Source organism: Scleropages formosus, chromosome 23 (genome assembly GCF_900964775.1).
Source record: "Scleropages formosus chromosome 23, fSclFor1.1, whole genome shotgun sequence".
Lineage (NCBI taxonomy): Eukaryota > Metazoa > Chordata > Actinopteri > Osteoglossiformes > Osteoglossidae > Scleropages > Scleropages formosus.
Genome location: NC_041828.1, coordinates 21,067,032 through 21,082,620, shown reverse-complemented (window position 1 = coordinate 21,082,620; position 15,589 = coordinate 21,067,032). Strand labels below are relative to the sequence as shown.

Sequence of the window (15,589 nt, the reverse complement as noted above, 5' to 3'; positions counted from 1 at the left end):
GGGTGTGTCCCCTTATGCTCAGGTGTTGCTGGGTTAGGCTCTGGTTTTCTGTGACTCTACGTGGGGCAAGCTTTTTTCTGACGGTGTGTGTGAGTCCACTGAGATGCGTTAATTTAATTTAAACACACGGTAAATATAATGTGTCTGAATGAATTAAACACAGTCAGTTTCCCTGTGTATATGGTATGAGAGAGAAATGATTTATGTGAACATAAAAAAGTAATTGCACAAAGGGTTTTCTCTCCTCTGTTAAAGTCATGAAACATTTAAATGAAACATGTCAGGCTGTCTCAATAAGAATAAGGCTCTTTCTACAACTACACTCCACACTGCTCCTGTGGTGGCGGCAACTGACCGTCAGCGTCCAGGAGAGGGTATGACCCTTTATGACCCTGTTCTTGCACAAATATTACTTTGTTGGCCAAGCTCTGATGAGTGAAATATTGTACAGTATGTCATTGTATGATGTATGTATCTTTGAGTATACCTTGGTATCTATATCTACACACACACACACACACACACATTTTCAGAACCGCTCGTCCCATACGGGGTCACGGGGAACCGGAGCCTACCCGGTAACACAGGGCGCAAGGCCGGAGGAGGAGGGGACACACCCAGGACGGGACGCCAATCCGTCGCAAAGCACCCCAAGCGGGACTTGAACCCCAGACCCACTGGAGAGCAGGACCGTGGTCCAACCCACTGCGCCACTGCGCCACCGCACCCCTGTATCTATATCTATTTATATATAAATTTATATTTACATTATATATATTTATATATAGATTTACGTTTATTCATTTAGGAGACGGCGCTCTTAAGCGGCTCTCAATAATTCAGACTAAAGAAGTGAAAATATCACTTTTATATATCACGCAAAAGTGACATTTTAAACCTGACAAATGTACTCGTAAGTATATTTTTTAAAATTAAAGCATAAAAGCATTGTTTTTTTTCTGGAAAGCAGTTCTATTGCGAGATGTGCAGCTAAAAAAGGAGCGACGTATGTGCGAAACAACGTATAACGAGACGTCGTAAGACAGTTGACCGCCCTGTTCCAGCTGGAGCAGAAAACCCGCGTTTCCCTCCGCAGTCCAGAGCGCCTCCTTCAGCCGACTGGGGTACGGGCTAGGGAAGGGGGTGGGGCGCTGGTCGGAGGCAACCGGGCTTTCGCAATAGGCTGCGGTCTGCCGCGAGACTCTCTCGGCACCCGCCATCCGCGGAGTAGCGAGCGCGTGGCGCCCGGTGCACTGTCCGCGGTGCTGAAGGGGAAATGCGTCTTTGCCGCAGCTCTGCCGACTGAGACGGAGCGGCGGTCGAGGGCGGGACGTGACGGATCGCCCCACCGGATCGGGGGGGACTGACGTAAAGACTCAGTAAGTGAGTGTGGCGCGGGGGAGGTGGGCGCAGACGCCGCTGCGAGTCAATGGGACTACGCGTCCTGTGGACGGCATGTGAACAGCGCGCGAAGCATGGAGAAGACAGCCGCGCTGCTTGTGCTCAGCGCCCTCTGCGTGTCCCGGGTTCGCGCTGGTAAGTCTGCATCGCTCCTGCCTTTGAAAAGGGACGCTGAGCCCCAGCGGGTATGTTAGCAGGATATGCTGCACGTGTATCGTATTGCGAAGAAAGGCTGTGCTGGGCGCGTGAAGCATCTACATAAATGATCCATAATGATCAGCTCTCGCGCGCTTAACCGGCAATGCACTGTGCATAGGCATAAGCGCGCGCGCGTGTGTCTGTGTGTGTTACCACAGTTACAGTGAAACCCACCGTTCCTTCCAATGGCGTCTTTGGCGTTTTTCCTGCCTGCCTTCATGTATGTACCGCTGCTTTCATCATGAGCACCACAGGGAGAAACTTCATAACTGTGGAATATGTGTTAAATATCGATAACCGTGACGTGAGGAGCGGACGTTGATTGAGCGAACCGGACCGCGCTGATGCTGACAGGCAGCCGGTGCGTGAAACAGGTAGATGCGCGTCCCCGTCTCGGCGCCTCCGACGGGCCGCTGCGGCTGTGTGTTTGTGTGACAGGGCCAGAGGAGAGACACAAAAAACCAGAGTTTATGGCTGAGTTTATAAGTGAGTTTATGAATGTCTTCTGGTGCGCAGAACTGTTGACCTTCGCAGGTGCTCGATCTACGACCTCGGTGTGTGAAAAAGAAATATCGTCAGTCACGCAGCTGTGTTTCATTTTAAAGGACCGCACCAGAAAAACAGACGAGAGGAGCAAAGTCTTACAGGCAGCTTGTGAGACAAGTGTTATTTATGCATTGTAGATTTTTTGCCCGCTTTACTAAGGCCGTTCTGTGGCTCTTCCTCAAGGAGGTGGACTGACATAATTTTCCTAAACTCTCTAGTAACCTTTGCGAACGAAAAGAAACCATGCGAATTACAGCGTTTTCTCATTGCACCCTATTATTTAATTAAAATTTAATCGACTAAGTTTTTTTTACATTTTGTTCAATATTGGTAATAGATCATTCGAAGACCCGAAGGAGATTATTATTGTTATTATTATTATTATTATTATTAGTATTATTATTATTCAAAGATTCATAATTCCAAGAGCCGCAAATAAGTGTTGCTTTAGAAGTTGGTGTTGCATTAAAGAACTGCTTGGTATTGTTCATTATGCATTTTCCCCACCTTCCATAATCATAACATGTTTATTCAGCACTTTGTTAATACAATATGTATGGGGACCACTGTATCTTTTGCTATATTTGTTTTAAAATCATGAATCAGTAAGAAGCATATTCACAAAAATAATGGTTTTAAAAACACAGTTGGAACCCAACCATAATTTCAAGCAACAATCTTATTAGCAGGAGAAAACATTTGAGTTGGAACAGCTTATTTTTTCGTAATAATTCCATAAATCTGTATTAAAAACTATTTACTTTTCCTTTGAAATTTGTTATTCAAATTAATACTCACTTACCTGCAGGTGTAGATTAACTAAAAATGCCAATAGATATGCAGTGACACATACATGATAAAACATGCAGATGGAGTGATAACATAAAAATAGAGCCCTGTTATTCATTTCTAAGGAATTTGGCAGTAAGCTATGCTTTACTAATAAGGCACAGTGAATTTTGTGGATGGGATTGTATGGATTGATCCATAGAGGCCGGAGTCTGCCATAGCAGGCAGGACCCAAGGTGCAGGTTGTGCAAAGATGCCCCTGAAACAGTCCAGCACATAGTAGCAGGGTGTAAGATTCAAGAAAACACTGAGCAGTATAACCAAGTGGCCAGGATAGTGTATAGGAACATCTGTGCAGAATATGGACTAGACGTCTCCAGGTCAAAATGGGAGACACCACCAAAGGTTGATGAAAACAGCAGAGTCAAGGTCCTGTGGGACTTCAAGTTCCAGACTGACAAGCAGTTGCTGACTAACCAACCAGACATAGTGATGGTCGACAAGGAGGAGGAGAGAGCAATTGTGATAAATGTAGCAATCCCAAATGACAGCAATATCAGAAAGAAGGAGCATGAGAAGATTGAGAAGTACCAAGGACTGAAGAAGCACTTGGGGATGTGACTCCCAAACTGGGAGAATGGCTTCAGCAGATTCCAGGAAACAACATCTGAAGTCTTTCTCCAGAAGAAGACCCAAGCTTCAAGAAGACACACATACCATCCCATGTGGGGGTGAGATGGATATATATATATATATATATATATATATATATCCCACTTATACATAAATGCATGTATATGTGCATATACAGTATATATATGTATATGCATTTATCTCCTATTGTAATAAACTCTTTACAGTTAAGAAAAATTTATAGAGCCAATGTTTAGCATGTTTGGAAATGATCCATTATGTGCAGCTTTGATATTTCCCTGATACGTTGAGAAATACCAGTGAAGTGTCAGCTTTTCAGTTTCAAGAATATTTACAAAGCACGGGCCACCAGTGAAGCTTTGAATGGTTAACAACCTGTGAGAAGTCAAAGAGCTTAGTGCTCTGGCCCGTTCTCAGCTCTTTGGACCCGCTGGAGTGTGCAGTATGCAGTGGTCACTCTCATTAGAGCTGTGGCTTTAAAACAAGTGCGGCTCCTGAATGTCTCATGAAAGACAGAGCCTCACAGCAGTGCCTGCACATTTATGGAGAATGCTTTAGAAAGGTATCTGATGCAATGTTATTTTATTTATTAGTTCTGTAAAATACATTTTCAGGCACTTAATCATACAATGATTTGCATTACATTGATTTACAGTCATAAGAAATACCTGTAATTTTTAACAGGTTCTTGCAGCTTTGATCAATACTCTTAGCAGGAATTGGTCCTGCTAGGGGTAAGTAACAGCACACACCTCAGACCCCCATCAGAGGCCCAAAAATTCTGAGAGCCCCTTTGCTTTTCATTTTCCGGCCCTTTGTTGCACAGTCTGATGTTCACATTTAACATCCCTCTGCCATTATGTTATCACGTTTGGAGTGGATAACGAGTGTTTGGCGGGAAATGGAGGGCAGGATGGGGGCAGCAATAGGGACCAGCAGTGCAAACACACTCATGAGTATAGAGTCAGAGTCAGAATTGGTCCCACCTGGGTTTTGTTGGAATTCAGTTTCTGAAAGAACAGTAGGCAGAAGCAGCATCTGTATCTCCGCTACCTCAATGGGAGAGTCAGAGGGTGTAAGGCAGAACATACTCTGGCTGGGTTGCTGCTCAATGAGAAGACACTCATGCTCACACACATGCACACACACCCACACAGTCATATATGCTGCATGTTCATAGGATGTGTTCATGTGTGGTTTTCATGATGGGGTCCATGATGTGTAGCTGTGAAGGACACAACACTCTGATGAGATCCCAGTGCGACGTCCCACTTCCAGGCGCTGGGTTTAGAGCTCTAATTAGAACAGGTCAGCTCTCTAAATGGAACTTGAAGCCTGTCGGCTGTTTTGGGTTAAAAAGGGATTAGCTGGAGAGTGGGGTTTACACACTGAGCTCTGTGTGCCTCAGAAATAAGGGCCGTGGAAAGGACTTCTTCCACCACAAAGTGGCATTTCAGCAGCTAAGGGACAGCGATGGGAACAGGGGGTTAACAGAGATGTTTGTAAACAAACAATTTCAGTTTGTAAACAATTTGTACTTCTATTGTACAGTTTAAGTTTACTTAATGTAAAGGTCTGCACTAAACAGCAAAGTAATTTGTGGCTCCATTCAATAAATTTTAAGCTGACATGCACAGAACCACAGACAAAGTGACAAATTGTTTGTTCACTGGTTCATCTATCTATCTATCTATCTATCTATGTATCTATCTGCCTGCCTGTATGCTCGTTCCTTTGTTTGTCTATCTGTCTTTGTAAATTATTTCAACTGACACCAAGGCACCTTACTCTGCTAAGTTTAAAGTGTTTTAAAAAAAGGAACTGATGTGTATTCTTGTTCTTTAGGAGAATGTCAACTGCTGTAGAATCAAACTGTACTCTTTCTTGCCTTTGATGTGTGCAGCATAGCACAATACAGTAAAGAACAGAATAATAAACTAAAACACTGTGCCCCTGACTGCTCTTGTTGTGATGTTCACTGTGTGGGAGCCAGACTTCCACCAGCTGTGTGAGAGCGCCTCCTGCGACAGCTCAGCAACACAGAAGAGCAATCTCTCTCATCCCAGTCCGGCAGAGAACATTTGGCAGGAGTTCTGTGTTTTACTGAAGAAATAGCAAAACTAGAAAAACAAGGAAAGGGGGCGTAGTGGTGCAGTGGGTTGGACCAGGTCCTGCTTTCTGGTGGGTCGGGGGTTCAAGTCCCACTTGGGGTGCCTTGTGATGGACTGGCGTCCCATCCTAGTGTTTCCCCTCACCCTCCAGCCTTGCACCCTGTGTTACCAGATTAGGCTCTGGCTCCCTGCAGCCCTGTATGGGGCAAGTGGCTTCAGATGATATGTGAAGAACAAAGCAAACAATTACTGCTGAAGGGAAATGTCACTTTACCATTATGCATTTTTTTGTTCTTGTTTTCTGATCTTAACAGGAAAGTTTGTTGTGTAGAGTTCAGAAAGGAGTTTGAATACTGAATGTTAACATCTGTGGCAACTGTCTTGGAGTCCCATCGGATGGCTGGTTAGGGTTTGGGTTAGGGTGAGTAATGTAAAATATATAACATTCTGGGTCTTTTTCCGGTACATTCCAAGTTTTTAGTATTTATTCTTCACCACACATCTGGTGTTTCCTTAAATCTTTCTGCAGCTGGGATGCAACTTCATGTTAACAGAGCAGAACTGCTGGGTGGCTTTCTGTCATTGGCTCATATCTCAGGCAACATGGATACCACTTTACATGTTGTGTACTGTGGTATCCTGCAAGAAAGCTCCATTTACTTTACAGCAGGTGCTGTCATCAGTGAAGGAAACTTATAGTGGAGACTTGGCTAGGTGTTGCTTAACTGGCACCAGAGTGCGTGAGGTGCATGCTCAGCAGTGTGTGTCCTCCACTGCATCCCAACCTTGACAGCTAGTGGATGGGGGATGCTATCGCCAGAGAGGCAGAGAGTCATTCACGATGCACTTGCAATGCATGTTGGGGCTTCAGGTACTCAATCTGTCAGTGATGCATCAGAGACTAGTGAATGCAAGGCCTGGGAAAGGCAAAACTTTGGGCGCACCCTCTAGGAAACTCAAGATAAGATAAGATAAGATAATGGGTTTGTAGAAAGCTCCCTGTGATGGACATGCAGTGTGTGCCCTACCTTACGCCACATGGGTCCTGCTTCAGAATGGGTCCGGATTTCCACTCATGTCAAATGAGCTGTTATTGATGAGTTTCCAACCCAGTAATTCATAATACAGAAATTCAGTTACTGTTGTCAGATGTTTTGAGGGATTCAGAAACTCTGATGGAGGTCATAGAATGTGATCAAGAATCTCTCAATGTAGATCATTCCACCACATCGAACCCAGAACTGAAAACCTTTGTGCTTTCGATTTTGGACCTTGTGCGTGACACCACCAAGCAGCCCAGAGGTGCTAGAACATAGCAGTCTGGTTGGAGTGTAGCAAGTGACCATGTCTTGTAGATATTGGGGAGCAGATCTGTTGGGGGTTTTGTAGAGTGCAACCAGAGACTTGAATTTGATCCAAGCAGCTATAGGACACCAAAGGAGAGAGACGTGAACAGGGGACACATGGGAATGCTTCTGCTGGTGAAACAACTCATTCTGTATCAGCTGGAGAGGTTGGATGGAAAAGGCTGGAAGGCCAAACAGGAGACAGTTGTAGTAGTTCGCCATACCTGTATCTGCAGCATATGTATTTCTGCCAAAGTTTGTGTGGGACATAAAGACAGTTTTGTTTGATGCCTATACTTTTATTTATTTTCAAGTTAATAACTTCTGATGGCTGTGTGGCACGCCAAGGCGGCCGGGCAAGGAGGTAGAGAGGGCGACGAAGCCATCACAGCTGGGGCTAATTACACACCTTATTTCTTCCCCTGTGTCCGGCAGTGAGGGAGAGAGACGGAGGAGGAGAGCCAACATGCTCAGCTGAACCCGAACCCTGGCCGCCTCAGCGTGCCACAGACTGATAATATAGTGGTTAGAGTGGATGGATTTCAGTCCGAAACTTTCCAGTTCAAATTTTGCCTACTGCTGTAGTACCCTTGAGTAAGGTACTTACCCTGAATTAGTCCAGTAAAATTACCCTTAAACAGGTATCTTAACATTGTAAGTCATTTTGGAGAAAAGTTTCAGCTAAATGAACAAATGCAGATAAGTAGGGTTGTTGTTATTAAGTATGTAAGAAAACACACAATTTAGTTTCTGGTCTTATTTTTGCAGTTTAATTGTGTTTTTCCCACTCAGTGAACTCAATTATCACACCTACTATTTTACAGTAGTACTTTCAGTTGTGACTTTCTGAGAGATACAAGAGCAGGGCTATTGATGGGGAAAAAGAAAACATTAAGCTGAAACTCAACATTCTTAATTTTGAAAACTTGCTCCTCCAAACCCTCATACATTGTGATCTAAGTGGTTGTCCGGATGATTGTCACGAGTCACCTCCTTGTCTTTTTCCTTGGCCCTGTTACTAACCCAAGACATTTTTCTGGTGATTTTTTAGTTTAGAGAAAGCCATTGCTTCAAAAAAGTCATAACAGTTCCTAGGAGCCTCTTAATTTCTCGGTTGAACAGATCTAATCTCATTGATACTGTTGAGCTCTGTATCAGGCAAGGGCACGTAAGCAGGCATGTTCTGTTTAATTAGTAGTTTACCTCAGGGGGCCATGATCCAACTAAAGTGGCGTGAACTTAATTTGCTCCTGCTTCCCAGCTAAATTGTTCACCTCTACTCCAGCTGGGGTGTTATATCATGTAGTCCCGTCCACGGATTCCCTGATCAGTGCGGTTACTGGCACGTACTGTTCAAAACTGCCACTGCCCAATTTTTCATGACTTCAATTTTTTTTTTTTTTTTTTACAAAGTATCTGCAACTGTTACCAATTTTTGTGAAAGAACAAAAATCAAAGTAGCTGGAGCCCGAAGGTGGCACAGTGGTTAGAGCTGTTGCCATTGAATTTTCTCCTCTTGTTGTGTCCTTGATCAATGATGGGTATTTACCCTGAACTGATACAGTAAAAATTACCCAGCTACAGAAATCGGTAAATTAGTGTAAGCAACATAATGAGAAATCCATAAATTAAGAGAAGATTAATTAGCATAAAATGGTAACATGACTCACACGTGAAAAGTGTGTTCATTTTTATATTAATTTTCTCTTCACGCTATACTTCACTATAACTGTTGCCTGCAGTCTAGGACATGCACTCTTTCCTAGATTGACAGCTGCACCTGGTCAGGGCTCCCTGAAGGTCAGGGTACGGGCTCTGCTTCGAGTTTGACTACTCTGCTCTTTTCTGGAGAGAAAATCATTGTTGCATTGTGCTGGTCTGGTGTTTCTGTGCAGTTCATGTTGTGCTGAAGGACCTTTTTTCTCTGCGGTTTGTAGCTGTTGTTTTGTATTTAATTACCGCTGGAAGGGAACAATACCCATCATATAACCCACGGTGTCATATCCACTTGGTACAGGGTTCCAAGTAACAGAATGCTGAGAGTATTTTGCTGGTTGGTAGGCAGTGGGAGATAAAATGGATTTCTGAAAAAAGTGGAGAAATGGGAGCACCACAGTGTGATCTGACAAAGGATCATGCAATGCGTACAGTGGCATTGAAACTGGTCCATGAACAGCAATGATAGCCACAGTGGGGATGCTGAGAAAGCGTTAACCCCACCCTCTTGCAGCTACAGCAATGCTAATTACCCCCAGTGCTAATTAACTGAGGACACTAAGTGTCCAAACGAAGAGGTTTCTTCACGGAAGAGCACACTACTTTGTTCTCCTCTTTAATGAATCTCAGGAGGCCTGAGAGACACCGGAGGAAATTAAATGGCAGATAGTCATTACTGCAGTACAAGGTGACGCTAATGATGCTGTTTATTCTGCCATCAGCAATTCCATCACTGCAATCTTTTAATAGGCGCCAGTGAACAGCTTCCTGCATGTCACATGGCGCCGACACACATTCTTACCTCAGGCATCGACACAGAAATGACGGCTGGTTGAGTACAAACCCTTCACTACAAGACTTTCTTTTGTTAGAAAACGCTTTTAATTAAATATTTGTAAGTAGCTTAACACTCTAAGTTGCTTTGAAGAAAAGTGTCAGCTAAATAATGTATCGTACTCCATTGTACTATACTGTTCTGTATTTTAATGTATTTCACTCAGGGACATGGCTAGGTGAGTTAATGGGCTGATGCTGAATTCCTGCACATTTCTACATGTTATTTTTTTCTCTCATGGTAATTATCATTGTAAACAAAAAGATACTTTACAATGAGCTGTTCTGCTTTTCAAAGGTCTGCACTGTCTGCCACGACACTTTAGACCGAAGTCAATGGCTTCGCTCAGCTAGCTTGCTAATGGCTCACGACCGAGAAAAATTCAGCCTCTGCACCTGGTCTTTACTACACAGCATAGCCTGTTTGTTTGTTTGTGTGCTTGTCTGTCCCACACACAAATCCCACACACGTTGTTTATGTCTGTCTCCCTGATTTAATAGAATCACACCACACACACAAAACGGGGAGAATGTTTGAGGAAGTCACAGGCCTGTTCATGTACTGCTGTCTGTGAGTATCCAAACAGGTATCCAGACATTCCAAAATTCAGCTAAATTATAAGATTGATTAAATGCTATTTCTTCCAGCAGAAAAAGTCAATAACTTTGGTCATCACCATACTGTATGTCACGCGCACAACCTTGTGCCAGACAACTGTACCTGCAGTGAATCGGGGAAACAGAGTATAAAGGGACTGCTCCAACGCACCTGTTCACGGAACCTCATTTTGAGCCACCGCAGCATCAGTGACAACAAATCCACGACCTCTTCTCCTTGTTTTCCTGGATTCCGTGTCCCTGTGCATCCCTGATCCATTTCTCTGGCTTTCGACCCTTGGCTCTGTTCCCTGGACCCCGTCTCTGGTTTTCTCCCTTGAATGACATTTGCCCCTCGACGACTTCCTGCCTGTTCTGGACTACGCCTCTACCTGTTCCTTACTGGTTTGTTGAACAAATCACCTGCAGTTGGGTCCAATGCATCCATCTCCTGTAGTTAGCATGACGCTGTATTTATAAAAAGAAGGTCCTGTATAATCTATAACAATAAAATATATTTCATTGAGAAATCTGTAAAAGAAAACATCTGCTTCATATCTCCATTTTAAAAATATTTTGTGTCCTGGTTTAAGAAGAAAAATAAAAATAAACTCCTATATGTGTGCATGTGTGCAAATGTGTACATATTTAATGAACTTGCAACCTGTCATATTCTGGGAAGAGGAGCATCAGAGTGCATCGAGCCACTTCACACTTGACACACAGCCAAGTTGCCCCTGGTATTGTCATACAGAGGTATAGTGGAATCAGATGGACTATGTAAATGAGCTGGGGATATATGTGATATTATAATAACACTATTGTTGTTATCGCATCAGGAACAGGTGATTGCTCACCCTATTTACGAGACCTTGTTCTCTTGAGTGGGGTTTTACAGCAGTCCAAGCATGCAGGGGTGCACACACATATACACGCGACCATGAGCACAGTGAACCAATGCAAGGGCTGGTTTACATTCCCTCCCTCCATCTTGCCTGTGTGCTTCCAGACGGCCTGTCAGCCCCCCTCAACGTGACGATCCGGGCGCTGAAGGTCAACTCGGCTGTGGTCACGTGGGACATTCTTGAGGGTGACCCGGTCATCGGCTTCGCCATCACCCAGCAGGTAGGAGGCCACATTGCTCCTGTCCCTCATCACTGGGATCCTGTCCACATGAGAGAAATACATTCCTTTATGACCGAGTTCAGACTGGTATCTTCCAGTGATGGAACACAGTGAGACTGAGGATGACTAAACCCAACTAAAAAATACCCTCTTTTTATTCTCAGCCAATAATAACTTTGTCTTTTTATAATTCAGACATACAAATGGTTTCATGCAGCTATGTGAAAACTGATGCCAGACACATGCTAATTGTAGTTATTAGAGCCACTCCCTTCGGACATGGAGGCTGTAGGTTCAAATCCCATCTCCTCTTACCATGCCCTTGATCAGGGTATTTGCCCTGAACTGATAAAGCAAAAATTACCCTGCTGTATAAATGGGTAAATTGTAGCTTAACGATATTAGTCACTTTGGAGAAAAGCACCAGCAGAATAAATAAATGTAAAAATGACAACAGCAAGACCAGTAACTGACTACATATTGTATAGTTAGCTAATTAAGCAATAAAATACAATTAAAATTGCAGTTGAATGATTTGCTTACAGATAGCGAGTTTGAATGATATGTAAAAATACAATTTGAAATAGTGGCTCCACTGACCACTTAATGGCGGATTGAAATAAATGAAAGAAGTCTGGATTCTTTAAATGAAATAATGTATGCTGTTATAGAATGTATAGTTATGGGGTTCCTTATTTGCATTGCACATGAATGCAATGTTACCACAGTACATTTACTGAAACAAGGAACATTCATCACACAATGGGTCCTGTTTTTGCTGTTATTTTTCTGCTGTGCAACAGTCCACAAAAAATATGTACTCCATGTTTGCGCTGCAGCCGTGGGAATTCTTCACAGAGCACAAGGATAGAGTTCCCCTTTAGTCTCCATGAAGCCAAGGCCATGGAATACACACACACACACACACACACACACACACACACACACACACGTAAGAATACACAGTGTTATGGAGGTGCTGGTGTCAGGGAAGAGGTATGTCGTATGGGCTTTCAAGTGCCTGCTGCTGTTCGCTCCTTATTCAGCACACAAGCACAGTCTGCAACAGCCTGAGGTGTAACTATGGCCTGGTGGAGCACAGAGCCATTAGTCGCTGTCACACACGTTCACACCACTGCTAAAGTGTATAGGAATTTTGTAAGTGTGAATGAGTGTGTGGCTTTCTGTGTGTGTATGCTTGTTTATTTGTGTTGCATATGTTGGTGAAGTCCCTTCACCTCCATTATGTTCTGTCTGTGCTGTTATTTTTTAACAATATCACAGTCATTATTTTCAAATTGTGATATCACCCAGCAGCACATTCAGAGACCCCCAGACAGGACTGGTCCATTTGTGTCATATTTGCACTGTTTATAGAAATGTAGCTCTTTTTTGAGGTATAATTTATTCTTTGCAGACATGACGTAGTGCAGCAGCCCCTGACTAAACCATCCACTTAGCTTTATTTTCTTGAAATTCTTGAAAATAGTGTTATACAAAACATGTCTTTTGAAGTTTGCCTTAACTCTGAATCTTCCCAACCACGTAACACCTGACATACACATTTCAGTATTTTTAAAACAAATTAAAATGTGTTTCTCACACACGCACACATTTTCTGAACCGCTTGTCCCATACGAGGTCGCAAGGAACCGGAGCCTATCCGGCAACATAGAGCGTAAGGCTGGAGGGGGAGGGGACACACCCAGGACGGGACGCCAGTCCATCGCAAGGCACCCCAAGTAGGACTCAAACCCTAGACCCCCCGGAGAGCAGGACCCAGTCCAACCCACTGCGCCACTGCGCCCCCTTAAAATGTGTTTCATTCATAGTTTATTCTCTCAAACACTCATTTACACTTTCATATTTGCAAATGTGTTATTTTTTCCTTCATTCAGCTAACACTTTTCTCCACAGTACCTTACAGTGATTTACTCATTTAGACAGCAGGGTGATTTTTACTGTAGTGATTCAGGTAAATACAATACTCAATAAGTGCAGTTGTGAAAAAATATATATATATATATATATATTGTTTAATGAATGCTGAGTTGTTCATTAAAGACAATGTGATCTTAAATTTTCATTCATCCACCCACCCATTTTCATTAACCGCTTGTCCTGAGCAGGATCATGGGGGTCTGGGTCCTGCCCCAGAATCACTGGGTATAAGGCTGAGGGGGGTATACCCTGGAAGGGGTGTGATGTAATATTTACAGTGCTGTTTTTATACATAGAGCCAACCCAGGGGAACCAATACCATTAAAGGAACTCTGTTGGTTTTGCAACAATTTTGGATATAGCACAGCATATCCATTAAAATACCAACCACTCTCAACCAGTGTCTTTAAGGAGATAAGGAAATCAGCTAAAAGGTAAAGGAAAATTAAAAGTGCCACCTTAAATGGCACAAATTGGCTCAGACAGTATGAAAGAGCTTTGCCTAGCCTGTGTGTGTGTGTGTGTGTGTGTGTGTGTGTGTGTGTGTGTGTGTGACTTTATGTAAAACTGTGACTGTAGCTCCTTCCTGAGAATCGCGTCCTGTCCATGTCATCGGTACCAGAAGAAGGACGTGAGGATGTTGCGCTTCATTCAGGAAGTGAACACCACCACTCGCTCCTGTGCGCTGTGGGACTTGGAGGAGGACACGGAGTACATAGTCCATGTGCAGTCCATCAGCATGCGTGGCACCAGCCCCCCCAGCGAGCCTGTCCTCTTCCGCACACCGAGGGAGGCAGAGAAGCTGGCATCTAAAAGTCCAGGTATAGCTTCGCCTAAAAGTTTACATTTCCAGCAGCACCTACGTCCTTCATGTCCAACGTCCCTTACAGCTGCTAGCAACACCAGCAGATGCTCAGCTCTAGTGCTCAAAATCTGGAGTCCTGGATGTTTCAGAGAGCAACATTCTGGAGATTTACACTGGTAATAACGATGCAATGGCCAACTGTCCAACTAAATCATTTTAATAAATCCTTGAGAGGCAGAGCTGCATACCCAACTCAACATGAGGAACTCGGGTCTTCAGTAGACATTACTGTTGAACAAATTTAAATGTATGAGTATATTTTGTTTATTTCTCACTGAATGCATGCTAAGGAAGTGTCCCATGAGGCAATGACTCTAATGTTGGATGGAAGCTGACATAGTGAACATTCAGTGGTGCTTCTCCCATGCACATTTGCAAGGTGCAAACATGGGAAGAACATGCAAACTCTGCACACTCTGAACAGGAATTGAACCTCATGCCTCCAGAGCAGTTCAGAAACTGTGCCACCATGTCTCCAGCGACAGTTTAATATTTCAATATTAGCTGAAATGTGCACATTGTTTAGAATGGTATTTTTATTTATGGTAAAGTTTGCCCTTTTCTTACTCAGATAAAGCTGTTTTACAAACATTGTGAAATTAATATTAACAGTAAGTGTAATTATTTTAATACCTAATGAGTAATAGGAATACATAATTCTGCTTAAAAAAACATTAACGAAAAATATTGTGTGTTAATACCTAATGCTTCCTCTCTACTTCATCTCTAATGTATTACACTCAAAAGGCAAGTTATTGGTTCATTTAATACAAAGAGCTGTTTTCTAAAAATGAGGGTATTACTAGCATTCAGTGGTGATTCACATTCACGGGTAATAGTTTGGATTTTATGAATGCATTACAGGGTCTCATTAATAAAACAGTTTAAATGAACTGCAGGTAGAATCTGCTCATCATGTCATTCCTTGTTCAAGTGTCTGCAGTGGGTTGTAATCCTCAACTTCAATTTTAATACACTTTGCATTCAGATAATTACACATGTTTTGATGGACTTTTTCAATATAGACAAAAACAAAAAGAAACAGTACGTTTATTTATTTATTTATTTATTTTTTTCGATTTTGAACACTGACGGTAAAAAGGATGTAAATGATTGTCAGTTAACAACTCACATGTTCTGGTCTTGTCATCCTCCTGCAACATGTTGCTTTATTATATCCCCTGATTGAATTAAAATAGTAATACCTAAAATGTGTAATAAAAACACTGACATGCTTAAAACCAGGAGAGAGAGAACTAAGGGAAGGGAGCAGGCAGTGCAGGAAATAAAGACAGTCCTGTGTCCTGAATGTTGATAGCTGATGTCCCAGTTCTGTATCTGCAGTTGTTGCTTCAAGAATGTTCTGCACTTCTCTCCTGTCCTCAGTTTAGAAAGTGATGTGTATGCTGTCACTAGCACTGTGTCCATCCATGTGGTTGCTCTTCATCCTCTTTGACTTCTTCCTC

The 15,589-nt window shown here is 43.0% G+C and overlaps 1 protein-coding gene across 3 annotated transcripts in view; it reads left to right on the top strand.

The window, feature by feature from the left end:
* Positions 1-1,112: 1,112 nt before the first annotated feature.
* The window catches only part of LOC108942528 (fibronectin type III domain-containing protein 5), a 32,263-nt gene continuing 17,786 nt past the window's right edge, over positions 1,113-15,589 (top strand). For all 3 annotated transcript variants that reach the window (XM_018765938.2, XM_018765939.2, XM_018765940.2), the window contains exons 1-3: positions 1,113-1,536; positions 11,202-11,317; positions 13,881-14,079. In XM_018765938.2, the coding sequence (XP_018621454.1) occupies positions 1,476-1,536; positions 11,202-11,317; positions 13,881-14,079 (376 nt within the window). In that variant the 5' untranslated portion in view covers positions 1,113-1,475. The remainder of the gene's footprint in view (positions 1,537-11,201; positions 11,318-13,880; positions 14,080-15,589) is intronic.